This window comes from Carassius carassius, chromosome 46 (assembly GCF_963082965.1).
Source record: "Carassius carassius chromosome 46, fCarCar2.1, whole genome shotgun sequence".
In the NCBI taxonomy this organism is placed as follows: Eukaryota; Metazoa; Chordata; class Actinopteri; order Cypriniformes; family Cyprinidae; genus Carassius; species Carassius carassius.
In genome coordinates this window covers 13,112,346-13,128,730 of record NC_081800.1, presented here as the reverse complement: position 1 = coordinate 13,128,730, position 16,385 = coordinate 13,112,346, and the positions used below count along the sequence as shown (strand labels likewise).

The 16,385-nt window shown below is 35.9% G+C and overlaps 1 protein-coding gene across 1 annotated transcript; it reads left to right on the top strand.

Moving 5' to 3' along the window:
* Positions 1–5,368: 5,368 nt before the first annotated feature.
* LOC132129575 (beta-1,4-galactosyltransferase 3-like) lies at positions 5,369–16,385 on the top strand. The gene is made up of 7 exons (XM_059541208.1): positions 5,369–5,449; positions 6,411–6,886; positions 9,590–9,825; positions 10,017–10,207; positions 12,595–12,717; positions 14,347–14,451; positions 14,958–16,385. Exons 2-7 carry the CDS (start codon positions 6,625–6,627, stop codon positions 15,277–15,279), a joined length of 1,239 nt encoding a protein of 412 aa, XP_059397191.1. The 5' UTR covers positions 5,369–5,449; positions 6,411–6,624; the 3' UTR covers positions 15,280–16,385.

Genomic DNA, 16,385 nt, shown 5'->3' with positions numbered 1-16,385 from the left:
TTTACATTTTAATAAAATGAAAACTAAAAGACTTTCAAATCACATGAGCCAATATTTTATTCACAATAGAACATAGATAACATAGCAAATGTTTAAACTGAGAAAGTTTACAATTTTATGCACAAAATGAGCTCATTTCATTTTTGATTTCTGCTACAGGTCTCAAAATAGTTGGGGCGCTTCTGGACCATGTTCACATATGGCTTCCTTTTTGCATGATAGAGCTTTAGTTGGCATCTGCTGATGGCACGGCGGATTGTGTTTACCGACAGTGGTTTCTGAAAGTATTCCTGGGCCCATTTAGTAATGTCATTGACACAATCATGCCGATGAGTGATGCAGTGTCGTCTGAGAGCCCGAAGACCACGGGCATCCAATAAAGGTCTCCGGCCTTGTCCCTTACGCACAGAGATTTCTCCAGTTTCTCTGAATCTTTTGATGATGTTATGCACTGTAGATGATGAGGTTTGCAAAGCCTTTGCAATTTGACGTTGAGGAACATTGTTTTTAAAGTTTTCCACAATTTTTTTACGCAGTCTTTCACAGATTGGAGAGCCTCTGCCCATCTTTACTTCTGAGAGACTCTGCTTCTCTAAGACAAAGCTTTTATAGCTAATCATGTTACAGACCTGATATCAATTAACTTAATTAATCACTAGATGTTCTCCCAGCTGAATCTTTTCAAAACTGCTTGCTTTTTTAGCCATTTGTTGCCCCCGTGCCAACTTTTTTGAGACCTGTAGCAGGCATTAAATTTTAAATGAGCTAATTAAGTGGATAAAAGTGTAAAATTTCTCAGTTTAAACATTTGCTACGTTATCTATGTTCTATTGTGAATAAAATATTGGCTCATGTGATTTGAAATTCCTTTAGTTTTCATTTTATTAAAATTTAAAAAACGTCCCAACTTTTCCGGAATTCGGGTTGTAGTATTTTGAGTGATGACTGATGAGCAACGTGCTGCTGCTTGATGAAATAAATAAAAAAACCAAGACAAAAAAGCATCTTTACAGATGAAACTGACCTGAAACCCTGAACAGGAGTTCTGCTTCTCTGCTCCATCAGTCCACTCTATTCTCTATTCTCTCTCTCTCTCTCTCTCTCGCATTGATTACTCTGAGTCTGATCCAAACCATTTGGCGGAGGCGCGGAGAGCGCGCGAGTCATGACTAACAATTCATGACTTATTAGAGATTTAATTATCAAATGGTGGATTCGCAAATGATCGCTTTAGTACATTCGGCAGGCAATTATACAAAAATGATATTAAATATTGGGGCAAAATCGGCTGCCAGGCCACCGAGAATTGTCCCGTTTCTCCCGGTGTCCAGTCCGCGCCTGATTTCCACGGACAGGCAGAATGTGCAAGTCATATATTGCATTTTTGGGGCTTAATATTCACAGACACTAGTCCATGTCATGTTTTGATTCAAGTGTAATGACCTACTTTTGATTTAGTCATCCAAAATGTGGCATATTCCGTCCGCGTTAGGCATTTCGTTTTTATGACTGGATTCAACGAACCAGACTGTGTTTCCGCATCCCGGAAATTATTAGGGCGGTATGTCTCAGAATAGTCAGTGCAATTTGGGAAAGAAATTAGTTAAATCTGTATGTGGTTGTGTGTAAATATTTAAATGTAATCCCCTTTGTAATCGTAAAAAGTTTCATAAGTAACTGTAATTTAATTACTCATTTTTTCGTAGTAACTGTAACTAATTACAGTTACAATAATTTTGTAATTAAATTACGTAACGCCGTTACATGTAACTAGTTACTCCCCAACACTGTCTATGCTAAGCTAAGCTAAAAGTGCTACAGTAAGAGCCGGAGATTGGCTGAATGGATCCAAAAACAGTAAAACTCAACTGTTTAACTCACCCGGAGTTGGAAAATGAGCATATTTTCAAAAAAAAGTGTAGTGTTCCTTTAATAAACAGAACATTATTGTCTGTCAGTGTGGATGCTTATATAGTTATTGTTATCTTTATAGTGATCATATAGTTGATGTGAACAGACCTGAAAGAGAAAAGGAAGGAGCAATAAAAATAAGTAATAGAAAATTCAAAAAGAAATTTGTGGAATTTGATCTCTTACAATTGGCTCTATTTATAAAACCATAATAATGGTCATTGTTTTGTAAGTGTTTTACAGTAAATTCTTACCATTATCAGTTCACTTTTTAAGGGCTCTGTTTGCTTGACACTTTTATAATAGTTAATATTGTTATTATTTTATATTAGTTTATGTTTTATTATTAATAGTGAAGTTTGGATTGGATGTTGAAATGGGAAGGTTGAATCTAGATGTTAAATTCATGGTGCTTATAATAAGTGTATCTGTGTTGTTTGTAAAAATGTTTGCTTTCTTTTTTCACCTTTTTCGCCTTGCGTCCTTCAGGGGTCTTATTGTTGTGGGAGTACTTTAGGGCAATGGAGGAACCTTACACAGACACAATATAATTATGTTGTCGAGTTTCAGTAAGCCAAATGCCTCATGTTCTTACCCAGCACTTTTGGGATTGAGGCTGATTCAGAAAAGGATTGTAATGTTATGTTGTTTTGCACAGTTTCTCTATGAATTCCAAATCTCTTCTTTGTAGCGTGTTGTTTTTCTCATGTTTTCTTTGGCAGTGACTCTGCATGCATTCAGTCTACACTCTACTGCATATTTCAATAAAATATCTTTCAGCTTGACTTCAGGAGCAGAAGTGATGTGCCATCATGATTTGAAAGCTGTGACTAATACAACTTGAGTTAACACGAGTTTGATGAGTTCAGTGAACATTTCCAGTGCTCTTCTTGTTAAACAAGAATGTGTCCTCCTTTCTCAATAAAGCCAAATATTGATTGATTGCATTATCAAGCACAATGTCAATGGTTCATTCTACTTTGTTGCAAACCATGTCAGAGAAATTCCAGATTTTATAAATTAAAATAAAACATAAAATTATTAAAACCTTGTGGGAGATGTATTTATGTATCTGAGTATTTGTATGATTAAGTTACTGAATATACACTATTTGGACAAAAGTATATTGGGACACACCTCATAATTACAGAATTCAGGTGTTTCAATCAGACCCACTGCCACATGTATAAAAACAAAGAGCTAGCCAAGAAGGCTGCATTTACAAACATTTGTGAAAATAAATTGCAGTAAGTCAGTTCATTCAATTTAAAAACACAGTTCATGAAATTTCATTCCTTTTAGATATTCCATGGCCAACTGTTGGTGGTATTATTGGAAACTGGAAGCATAGAAGCAACTCAGTTACAAAGCAGAAGACCACATGAAGTCACAGTTCCAAACTTCCCCTGGCATTATCATCAACATAAACAAATGTGTGGCAGGCGCTTCATGGAATGGATTTCCATGGCTGAGCAGCTACACACAAGCCTCACATCACCGAGTATAATGGCAAGCATTGGATGGAGTGATGAAAAGCACATGTCACTGTAGACTCTGTAGCAGAGGAAACCTGTTCTGTGATAATCACACCTCTCTTTTTGGTAGTTTGATGGGCGAGGCTATGTTTGGTAGATGCCAGGAGAAAGTTACCTGCCTGACCGCACTGTGCTTAATGTAAATTTTGGTGGAGGAGGGTTAATGTTATGGGGTTGGGCTAGGTTGGTGGAGGAGGGTTAATGTTATGGGGTTGGGCTATGGTGGAGGAGAGTTAATGTTGGGCTAGGTCCTTTATTTCCAGTAAAGGGAAATGCTGCAACATGCCAAATTATTTTGGACAATGCTATGCTTCCAACTTTTGTGGGAAAAGCCCTTTTCTATTCCAGCATGAATGTGCCCCAGTGCACACAGCAAGGTCCATAAAGACTGTTGGATGTGTTTGGTGTGGAACCAATGGGACATCTTTGGGATGTACTGGAACAGAGATTGTGAGTCAGGTCTTCGAAGTACAACATCTGTATCTGATCTCACAAATGCATTACTCGATGATTGGTCAAAAATTCTCACATGAACACTCCAAAATCTTGTGGAAAGCCTTCCCAGGAGAGTAGAAACTGTTGTAGGTGGGGGGTGTTCAGAAAGTGATGTCATTGAGATCCCTGATGGTGTAATGATCAGGTGTCTCAATACTTTTGTCCATTTATTGTATATTAAATCGTTTAATACCAACAGCAGATCAGGAAAACATGTTTGATCTGCTGCCACACTTGACCATTTGAATACATACATTTAAATTTTTGTTTTTGTGTGTGTGTGTGTCCAACATGACACTGAAAGTAGCCTAGTGCTTACTCTGTCAAAATATTTATTCAAAGTCCAGATTATTATTTTGGTACCCAGATCTCTTTATTAATTGAAATAATTTGTTATCCAAAAGATAGGTCTATATAGTCTCTGTTGAATAGGTAACAAAATAGTCAAGAATTATTTTTGTGCATTTTTTTCAGCTACTACTACTACTACTACTACTAATAATAATAATATTGGATCTAAAGTCCAAATTACTGTTTTGGTACTAAGAAGATATTTACATTAATTAAAATAATTTGAACGAGCTATCTAAAAGAACTACTCAATTAAGGAGGTTATAATATTTTTGAGCATTTTCTCAGCTGGTGTGTAACAGTTTCAGCCGAATCACCTCAGCTCTAATATTATGGGAAAAAAAACACGTCTGATTGTTTTGTTGAGCACAAACAGTTTCACCGACGTCATAATTCACGTTATAAAATCACAATATAATTCTCAATCAAAATGCGGAGGATGGCATTAGATGCAATCCACGTCCCATTTTCATCAGATTAATTTCGCTTTATAAGCCTGTATTGTCATCACAAGATCATCTGGTGTATGAAAACCGCCTGTAGCATTAAACCTGTCTTGTTTTCTCACTAGAAGGCAGCACTGTGAATTTAACACAGGTATCTTACGGCTTTTATTGTAACAGCCGCGTCAAAGAATGCCCGTCGACAGCGCGTCACCGCGTCAAACATGTCTGTCGGTATCTGCAGGTCTCTGCCGTGAGCGTCTGACGCGCTCAGGAAGCGTTTGACCACAGCGTTCCGCGACGCGCTCAACGCGACTGCGGATGCTAAACACTCTGCTCTCGGGCGTCATAGAGGAATGAGTATCTGAAATCCAGTGGTTAACATTAAATAAAGGCCTCTGGAGTTATCGACTGCTGGAGCCTGATTTGATGCGTCGCTGTGGTCCGGGTGAGTCAGAGGAAACGCTTGACCTGAAGTGCTGAAAATCTCCGTTATATTGACGATTATTTCACTATAATTGCTCTGTGCCTGTCGTCGCTGCATGCATGGTTGCTTAATAAATACATTTCAGTTTTATCGTAGCACAAAAGATGCGTTGGTTTGTAAATAAGCAGGAGATCTTGTTCTCCTCCGGGTGCATAATGATTTGTGATGGACAGGATGAAGAGGACAGTGCTCTCTCTCTCCCCTGTGTTTGTGACCCGTCAGCACAGGTAGGCTACTCATGTGGATTACTACTGTTATTCATTAATAAAAGGCTCATTCCTGTTGTGCAGCACATTTTCTTACGTACATGTCTTAATATAATAACATACTGTACTCACAGTTTTTAAACAATGAGATAATAGTTGTCACAAAATCTAAATGAGTGAATTTCTAGTTAAGTTTTAGTTTTTGACTTTTTTGCCATCATTTGAGTAATCAATTTGTTTTTAAATGTAATTTAATACAACTAAAGATTACAGGTATTTCTATTTTAAATTCTAGATAGATTACACAATATATGATAATATCAGAATTTCAAAAGATTGACAGCCTCATACAAAGTTTTTCAATCTGGAAATTCAAGTATTTATTTTTTTATTTTATTTTTGTGCTGTCAAACGATTAATCACGATTAATTGCATCCAAAATAAAGGTATTTGTTTACATAATATATGTGTGTGAGGGATGTATATTTATTATGTACACACACACACACACACACACACACACACACATATGCATGCATATATTTAAGAAAAATATTTTACGTTTATATATGATATCATTTATATGAATATAAATATATACACATAAATATTTTCAAAATATATGCCTTATGTGTGTCTCTTTATATATACAGAATAAATATACACACTACACACATATATTATGTAAACAAAAACTTTTATTTAATCATTTGAAAGCGCTATTTTATTTTTTATTTTTGTAAAGCATTTTTTTGTAATCATGCATTTTTTATGTATATTCCAGCATATATTGATACATATTATTTTATTTTTTAAAGTACCGTACTGTGTAACAGGAGTGACCCAAAAAGTGTGGGGTCTTTGCTGATTTAATCCATGGTCTGGCATTGATCCCGGGCACACTGACACTTTAAAGTTTTCCTTTGTAGTTTGATGTGATGGATCTGTCACTATTGATTTTTGTGTACCTCTGTTTTTCCAGTGACTTCCACACACGCCATAGATGTCCACCCCTTAGCTCACTGAGCTAACTTTATTTCTCCTCATCACCCCTGTTATCCTTCCACTCTTCCCTCTCTCATGCCTCTTGCTCTGTCTTTACTCTGTCTCTCTTCTCTTATCTGTTCCTTGTTCATCCTCTTTAATTTTCCCGTCCTCCCTTCCTCTGCCACTCCTGCTCTTTGTTGGATGGCATAATGGTGTGCTGTGGTCGAGTGCTGGATTCACCCTGCACTCTGGCTCTGTTGGTGGGCTTCCAGTTTGCGTTTGTCCTTTACTTCTCCCTTGGAGGCTTTCGTGGCCTAGTGTCTGTATTGGTTCATTCCTCTGAGCCTGAGATCGACTACTCTCGACCGCATGATGTCTACACTAACCTCACCTCTCTGCTGCTCCACCATCCAGGACCCGGTGGACCAGAACAGCAGCTCAGGGACTGTGTGCTGCCCTCTCCACTGCTGGGTAGATATAAATCCACACTGAAGTGCTTAAGACATTGATCAATGGATTTGTTCATTTACTTTGTCTCATTGTCTGTTTTTGAATTAAATGTACCAAACACATGTTAATGAGTTTTGTCCACCCGCCAAAAAAGAAGAAGTCTTTTTTATTAATTACTCTGACTTTTATCTTATTTTACCAGATGTCTAAATTCACTTGCAGCATTTAAAAACAACTGATTTTAGTTTTTAGGGGTTTTATTTTATTTATTTATTCATAAACAACTGATATATTTCTTACTAAACTGCATTTTGTACATTGCACATTGCATTGATTGACTTGGATGACTTGGAAAAAGAAGAAATAAGCTGTTAATTAAATAAACAGTTTTTAAATGTCATTTTTTATTTTATAATGATTCAGCAATTTATTATTTCTATATTTTTTAATTTATTTATTTACTACATTTTAAAACATAAATTAATTATTTTAATGTATATTGGTTCGCCAGTTTAAACAGTGATTTATGACTTTTCACTCCATAAAAGATTCCATTTAACAGTGATATATATATATATATATATATATATATGTATATATATATGTATATATATATATATATATATATATATATATATATATATATATATATATATATATATATATATATATATATATATATATATATATATATATATATATATATATTAGGGGTGTAACGGTTCACAAAATTCACAGTTCGGTTCGATACAATACACTGGTGTCACGGTTCGGTTCGGTACTGTTCGGTACGTTTTAGATACAGCAAAAAGAAAAAATTAGCAGACAATGTAACAAAGTATGTTTTTTTTTTTTTACATTGAACAATGATGGAGCTATTCTTTACTCATCTTCTATGGTGTTTTCTTAACAGCATACTGTATAAAACAAAAACAGCTCCTTATAAAAAAAAAATGAAAATGTTATATTAGTTATGAACAAATACAAAGATGTAACTTTTTATATGGAACTCTATAAGTCTTTATATTGAGTGTGTTTTTACTCAATTGGTTCTTTAAAGGGGATTATGTTTTTTGGAACAAAGCAGGAATTACGGTCTGTCTGAAATGGGCTCGTGAAGGAATATTGTAACGGGGCTCAATTACATTAAGCATGTTCTTAAAACCTACGTTTTCCACTACAGAGTAAGGCGCTCGCTCACTCAGTACGCGCTGAAGGCTAGTTGCAAAATGGCTAATGCGTTTAACAGACCAGAAATAGAAGATCCTCCAATAACCAACAGGTCTGGTGTTTGGGTGCACTTTGGATTCCCTGTAAGCTATAATGGTGTGTGTATGTTTCTCCTTTTTTCCGTCTTTTCCCAGATACTGACACACTAATGTGATGTCGGCGTAAATGAGTTGACATGTTTCAAGTATTCCCGCTGGTGTTTTTTTTTTTTTTTGTAGGCCTACCCTAGATGCAACCTGTCCTCCAACCAATATGCTTGTATAGGTCGTTGGTCCAAATCCCTGAAATACGACCCATCAGAGCGTATACTACAATTGCGGCAAAAGGTCGTTTTCATATTAATGTTTTGTACTCTTTTATTTGCCCTCTGGTTTGTGTTTTGTGTAGCTCAGTTGGTAGATTATTGCGTTATACCTTGATATGTAATCATGCTATCATGGGTTCGATCCCAGGGAACGGACATGCATGAAAATGTATAAGCTCAATAAATCATAATTTAGCATGATTTCTGTGAGGGTTAGGTTTAGGGGTGGGGTTAGGTGTGGTCATTTGAACGAATAAGCCACCTAGTAAAATATGTAGGAAATACTGTGAGATCGGTGTAAATAGCCCATGCATTTCATTTAAATAAGCGTGCGTTTTGATAGGTAATGACGTGATACGTCATTTCATGACGACAGACGCAACGCGATACTGTCATTATTTTTTATGCCCGCTAGAGGGCGCTTAACTTTAAAACGTAAATATAGGTCGTAATAAGGTGCTTGCACAAACGACCTATATGGTCGTTTTTTGTTGGAGGACAGGCTCCAAAGTGCACCCAAACACCAGACCTGTTGGTTATTGGAGGATCTTCTATTTCTGGTCTGTTAAACGCATTGGCCATTTTGCAACGCGCCTTCAGCCTGTATTGCTGAGTGAGCGAGCGCCTGACTGAGTAGCCTAACATAAACATATAAGTTGGTTCTTCTTCGGGGGTGTCAGGGGCGTTGCCTGTTACGTCGTTTGGGTTATTGGGCTACCTTGTTGAACGCATATCATTATATTTCACAATTTTTATAATTAATTAGTCCAACGAACCGTTCGGTCCATAAGAGTACCGCGTACCGAACCGAAAGCCTCGTACCGAATGGTTCAATACAAATACGCGTATCGTTACACCCCTAATATATATATATATATATATATATATATATATATATATAGTGTTTTACAGATTCAAGATTTAAAGTAAAGAAAATTCAATATAATTCAATATATTCAATATAGTCTTGACCAATACAATAATAAAAACAAATTCTTTGACCGATATGGTCCAATATATCGTACATCCCTACTCGGAAATTCTCCACAAAAAGGAATAAAGTCATACAGGTTTGAAACAAAATAATGGTGATTAAATAATGACAGAATTGAAATTTTTTGGTAAAATAAATTCCTTTAATTTGGTGCTGTAGCACAGATTGTGTGTGCTCTCCTCCTGCTGTCTGCCAGTGGGTCCTGTTTCTGTCCACCTCTCCTCACCCCCTTCCCTGGAGAAGATAAAAGAGAAGAACCCCTTGGTGACCTTAGGGGGTCATTACAACCCGCCAAACTGTGAGCCACGGCACCACACAGCCATCGTGGTCCCCTACCGGAACCGGCAGACCCACCTCCGCGCCCTCCTCTACCATCTGCACCCCTTTTTGCAGAGGCAGCAGGTCCACTACGGCATTTACATTGTGCACCAGGTCTCTTGTTCATTTTTATGCTGACTTGTCACATCTATTGTTTGGGGGAAAATCCTAGCAGTAATTAGAGGAAGTAGCAGGGACAAAGGGTAAACAAAGCTCATAGCCTATTGTCAAGCTATATTAGTGTTCTATTCTTGCCGAAGAATGCATTTGTGTACACTTGATTTGCTCATAGTCTGTGTTATCAGTCAGGGAACTCCACCTTTAACCGAGCGAAGTTGCTGAATGTTGGAGTGCGGGAGGCACTGAAAGAGGAGAACTGGAGCTGTATTTTCCTGCATGACGTCGATCTGCTGCCTGAGAATGACCACAACACCTACACCTGCCACCCCCAGTACCCTACACACCTCTCTGTAGCTATGGACAAGTTCAGATACAGGTACCTTACCCAGGATTAAATGTTTCAACACACCTTTTCTCTTAATGAACAGGGGTGATATTTTTGTTTGCATTCTTATGTTTGTAGTCATGGTAGTATAGACATGTCAATAATACTAATTTTAATATTATGTAATTATAATCATAATAATTTTTATATTACAGTATTATAATATAATAATAAAAAAATGGTGTGTAGTTGAACAATGTCAAGGTTAGATGCCAGTATACCGGTACACTACCTTTCAAAAATTTACAGGGTTTCTAATGTCTTTGAAAAAGGTCTCTAATGCTAATTTGATTTTTTTTTAAATACAGTAAAAACAGTAATATTATTAAATATTATTAGTAAACATAATATAATATACAATACTATAATATTACAAAATAATGATTTATATTTGAATATATTTTACAATGTAATATATGCTTATGATGGCAAAGCTAAATTTTCAGCATCCACTTCAGTGTCACAAAATACTTTGTATTTTACTTTATATGTGATTAATTTTTTAGGATTCTTTGATGAATAGAAGTTTCAATAGAATGCCATTTATTTATAAGATTAAAATGCCTTTACTGTAAATTTTGTTCAATTTAACACATCTTTGCTGAATAGAAAAAAACGTACTGACCCCAAACTTATGTATATAAATATAAGAAAAAAAAATTGGTGGTCAATATTTCAATTAAATTCTACACACTTTAATTTAAAACAGGCAACAAGAAACAAAAAAAATAAAAATAAATAAAAAACATACAATAAATAAAAAACGTGTTTTTTCTTTTTGAAGAATTTGATAGATCTTATAAAACTTCTAGAAACAAAAAGTTCATCCTCTTCACGCTTGGCAAAATAGGTGATGTAGTTCATTCAATATTAGTGCTGACACAGTTGTACTCAGTAACTCATGGCTCTGGTCCTCTAAATTGACATCCAGGTCTGCACATCTTGGGTCACAGAGTCTGCATTTCTGTACTCTGCAGCCACAGTGTCCATCTAGATAGTAACATTCACAGAGAACAAAAAAACTGCAGAGAAATCAACCCATAAATTCAGTGCACCAAGACTGAGGACAACTTCAGAGCCTCTCTGTGATGAATCCCCAGCATTCAGACATGACTCAGTGAGTTAGTCATTGGGTAGAAATACAGAGAAAAGATACATAGCTCATCTAGCTATCACTCAAAATCTAATGAATAGTACTAAAGAATACATAACAGCTTTAGGAGCACAAGGGATCTCTGGAGGGCAGGTTGAATCAGCCGTCAAAGTTACAATACCACTGTCTTTTTTATTTGTTTTATTACATTTAAAAAACAAAAAAAACAATGAGTACTTTTCCACAGCAATGAATTAAATTGAGTAAAAACACAGTGTTACAAAAGAGTTCTATTTCAAGTTAATTCTGCTCTTTTAAACTGTCTATTCATTATTTATTCATTATCGTGACCATGAAAAAATGTATCATGGCTCCCACAAGAAACATTGATAATAAGAAGAACTGAGCACCAAATCAGCATATTAGAATGATTTCTAAAGGATCATGTGACACAGAAGACTGAAAAAAGCTTTAAGAATCATACAAAGTAAATTCTATTTTAAAATATATTATAAATCAGTTATATAAAATTGTTCATATCATTACTATTTGTACTGTATTTTTGATTAATTAATGCAGCCTTGTTCAGCATAAGAGATTTCTTACAAAACCATAAAAAGATCTTTCCAACCCCAAACTTTTGAAGTCATGTTTATACATGCAACAGTTGCTTTTCCTATAATTTTCCCATGATTTATTCAAAGAACACATTAAAATACAGTGAAACCACATTTTAAAGATTTACACGTTATCTATGGTTGTCACATGATGTCATCATGTTGCATGTTTAATTTTTGAAACCTAATCAAACTTTATTTACTTCTTATTTTTTGTCCAAGTTTGTGTAAAAACCCATTAACATTTGGCTGCCTTTTCAAAAAATGCTTAAAAAAAAAAGATCAGTATATTATGATTTGCACCCAGTTTTCTCTGTTAATCTGCACATTTTGCCAATTTTAGCAGGTCAAATGGATAAAAAAAGCACATACTATACAGTGCACATACTATATACTTCAGAAATATTAGTGTGGTAGTGTTCTGAAAATAGTTCAGGACAAAATTATTGACACAAATTTAAACCGCATTCTTTGTTAATTTATAAGGGCTCCCAGTTTTCTCTCCATTCGTACAGATTGCTGTACTGATGTAATGCAGAGGTACAGATGAACATTAAACTGCAGGGGAAGCTGTGACACTTCAGATGGAATGATTGATGAAAGATAGTAGAGACAGATGACCTTATTCCTCTGTGCCTCACCAAATCACTGCTCTGACTCCTTTGCAGGCTTCCATACTCCCAGTACTTCGGAGGGGTGTCTGCTGTAACTCCAGAGCAGTACCTCAAGATGAATGGCTTTCCAAACCAGTATTGGGGCTGGGGAGGAGAGGATGATGACATCGCAGCTCGGTGAGGATGGCAGAATTCAGTTCATAATGCATTTGCATGAGTTATTTCAACATAATGGAATGCAGTAGAGATAAAAGTAACTGGCACGTCTACATCAGAAATGTGTCCTGTTAAGCTTTTTTGTTGCACTTCTGTCATCTCTCCATCACCATTTAGTTTTCAGTTTATTTTCGCATTGGTATTTTGCCATTATTCTCATTTTCACTGCATCCGTCTATCCCTCATGCCCTCCCCTGCATAGCCACATGAGGGACCAGTAAGTACATGCATGAATCACTAGATTGGACTAACTATTTAGGTGTCACTATACTTTTTATTCAATAATGCATTCAAGTAATTTTACTTCTGTGACAATTAGAAACATGCTGTAAAAGATTAAAAGTTTTTGAAGGAAGCCTTGAAACCAGAATGAGTCAAGTGTAGTAGATCATTAGTAGTGTTGAGGATTTGAATCACATTTTCTTTATGGTTAGTTCTCTCTTAAGTGTCTTTGGCATGAATAGGATTGAGCATCATGAGGAATCTAATGAATCTGTTTCGGATTCCTCATTACGCAGTTCCGTTAATGATTCTTTTAGAACGTTTGAGAAAGGTGTATTTGAAAAAATCTATGATGAGATCATTTTTGTAATAAATACATTTAAAAAGAAAAATGTTATTACGTTATTATTTTACTGTCTTTTGTATAGGCTGCTTATATTCAAAATAATAATTGGCCTAACTGTGTATTAAATAAGAGTGCTAAAACTAAAATGTGGCATACAGTATGTCATTCCGCCATTATTTTGATAAAATACTACTGGCAAAAACAATAGAGTGCATGCTTAACTACACTTTGTCATATAAACAACCAGTCTGTAATTACATTAAATCTCATAAGCCTTAAAGTGTTACTCCACCACAAAATGAAAATGTTGTCATTAATCTCTTACCCCCATGTCGTTCCAAATCCGTAAAAGCTTTGTTCGTCTTCGGAACACAATTTAAGATATTTTGGATACATGTACATACAGAACCTCTGAGTCCATCAGTGTTTTTCTTTTCTTGCTTGCTGTTTAATATGCCTTGGTTTGATTTCAAAGCTTGGTTTAAATATGGTTTGATTTCACCCTGAGCTATTTTTCAGGGTACAGATTAAATCTAGTCCAAGACAAAAAGTATTTCTGGAGACAATCCAGGACCCAGATTTTTGTTTTGGGAAAACTGACATTGCATGTATTCTTGGAGAACATTTTGAAGGGCATATCAGCTCATGGTGATTTGCAAACCTGGCTGTCACATAAATAACCATCAATACCCTTACCCTGACTCGGATGACTCAAATGGCTGAACCAGAAGAAAGAACTTAAAGTATTTAAGTATTTAAAAGCTGGATTAGCCTCTCCAACTTTAGATGAACCTTCTGAGGATTTTCACTTATGGTTAGAACCTTTTTACATGAAAATCCTCAACATAACTTTTTTTAGCTAGTTCACATCCCTCTGGCCCATTTTGAGGACTCTGCTGGAAATGGTTTTCCTGCTGTGCTTTGTGCTGCTCTTTCTTTTGTCCCTGTCTGTTTGATACTTCATACCATTTTTTTTTTCTTATATGTTACTGTTTCTATTTGCCCTGTGGTTTTGTCTTTAGAGTCCGTCTCTCTGGGATGAAGATAATGCGCCCACCTTTGGCCATTGGTCATTATAAGATGATCAAACATAAAGGAGATCAGGGTAATGAGCAGAACCCGAGAAGGTGATGTCACTTGGCACAATATATTATATTATAAACTTGGTGTTGGTACTAGGGTTGAAAAGGGACATAAAAATGTCTGGGAAATTTCCAGAAACTTTCCTTGTTCTCTTGCGGACTTTTGGAAAATTGGAAATTTGGAAAAAGGAAGGTTTCTGGAAATGATTCACCTTTTTTTAACCCTAGTTGGTACAATCTTAAAAATAAAGGTTCTAGCGATGCCATAGGGGAATCATTCTGGGTTCCCCAAAGAACCTTTAAGTGAACAGTTCTTAAAAGAATCATTATTTTTCTTGGTGTGAAGAAAATTTTTAATCTAAAGAACCTTTTTCCACTGTAAGAAGCTTTTGTCCATCAAAAAGGTTCTAAGGACGTTAAAGGTATGGAACCATAGATGGCAATAAAGAACCTTTATTTTTAAGAGTGTATGGATAGATACGTTTATTATTTAATCCATTTGTTCAGTCTGTTTATTGAATCAGTTCCTCTTCATGAACTTGTTCTTGTAGGTTTGACTTGCTGAAGCGCACAAGGCTGAACTGGCGCTCAGATGGACTGAATTCACTGACTTATGAGCTCCTGTCCAAAGAGTTGGAGCCATTGTACACTAATGTGTCTGTCAACATTGGGGATGATCCACACCATAACCCTATGAAGGCTCTACCTTGGAAGTTAGAGCCTCAACCCGTTCCAACCAATAAAACGAAGACTGAAAAAGTGGGTGTGGTCATCAATCATAATGCTACAAAAGTGGAGCTCACCCACTTGAATGCCAGTAATGTAAGTTCAAATGTTGGTCAAAAAGCTCCTTTAAACCAGGAGGTGGGATGATTCTGATAATCAAGTATCCACAGACAATCCACAGGGTGAGTTATTAATGGATAGTGGAGGAAATACCAGTTTGCTCTTTGTTTTATACCATAAACCATTGCTACTCTAGGCAAATAATTTAATTCCACTGAAAGTTGACTGAAACGGTTTGGCCGCCTCTGAATGTTGTTCAGCTGCTGATATGGTGACATTTGCACAAGTCTGGAATCATATGCTGAAGATCTCGTTTTGCTGTAGGAGTCATATCAGAGTGGGCTGAGCTGTAAACCCTCTCGAAAGTGACCAGTCGATGTACCTGTGCAAGTCCTGTGTGTTTTTGAGCCGATGTGCTGCCAGCTGCTGCTCTTCACCCCACTGTGTGGGTCTGTTTTTCTGTGCCTTTTCTTGCCATTGATCCAGTCTCTTATCAACATGCCATGACTTAATCAAAAACATTATTACTGCACACCACTGTTATTAATACTACAGTTGAATGCTCATTCCACATTTATCTATTTTTCTCTTCTTTTAATATCAGCACACACTGCTTTGTGATCTAGAGCTTGAGCAGACATGTCACTGTGGTCTATTTTTGGTCTTACTGTACAAACTTAGAAAGGTGTGATCTTTCTCTTTTAGCTGCTCAAGATACCTATTAATAGTTTTATGATATTGTGTAAAAGATAATTATTTTAGGTATTGTGTGGTGCCTTTGTTGGATTCCATTTTGGTTGTAGACAATCACTGGGATAAGCATATAAAATTACCAAATTATGTAGAATCTTTTCCCACTTCTATTTGTTAAATAGATTTGATGGTTTAGGTTGAAGTGTGACTTTAGTCTAAGACGTTAGTTGTTATTTTAAGATTTTATTACATTCAACAGGTAAGGGGTACTTTTATGGTTCGTTATATAGAAAGAATACATTTTATTTGTTAGACAAAAATATTGGTTGTATCACCATCATGGCACTTTTACAGCATGTAAAAAAACTGCACTCTGTATTAAACACAGTCCTAGAGTGTAAGGTACATTTAAAGAACAAAGATATTAGTGACATACATTTTACTTTGGAAATAAAAACTGCATTGAACATTAAATTAGCAGGTTCACTTACATTTTTCAA

Excerpts from the sequence above, each read along its gene's own strand:
- LOC132129575 (XM_059541208.1), top strand. The coding sequence starts at position 6,625 with ATGGTGTGCTGTGGTCGAGTGCTGGATTCACCCTGCACTCTGGCTCTG. Across the intron at positions 10,208-12,594 it reads ATGGACAAGTTCAGATACAG|GCTTCCATACTCCCAGTACT; the intron begins GTACCTTACCCA and ends ACTCCTTTGCAG. Across the intron at positions 14,452-14,957 it reads AATGAGCAGAACCCGAGAAG|GTTTGACTTGCTGAAGCGCA; the intron begins GTGATGTCACTT and ends TTGTTCTTGTAG.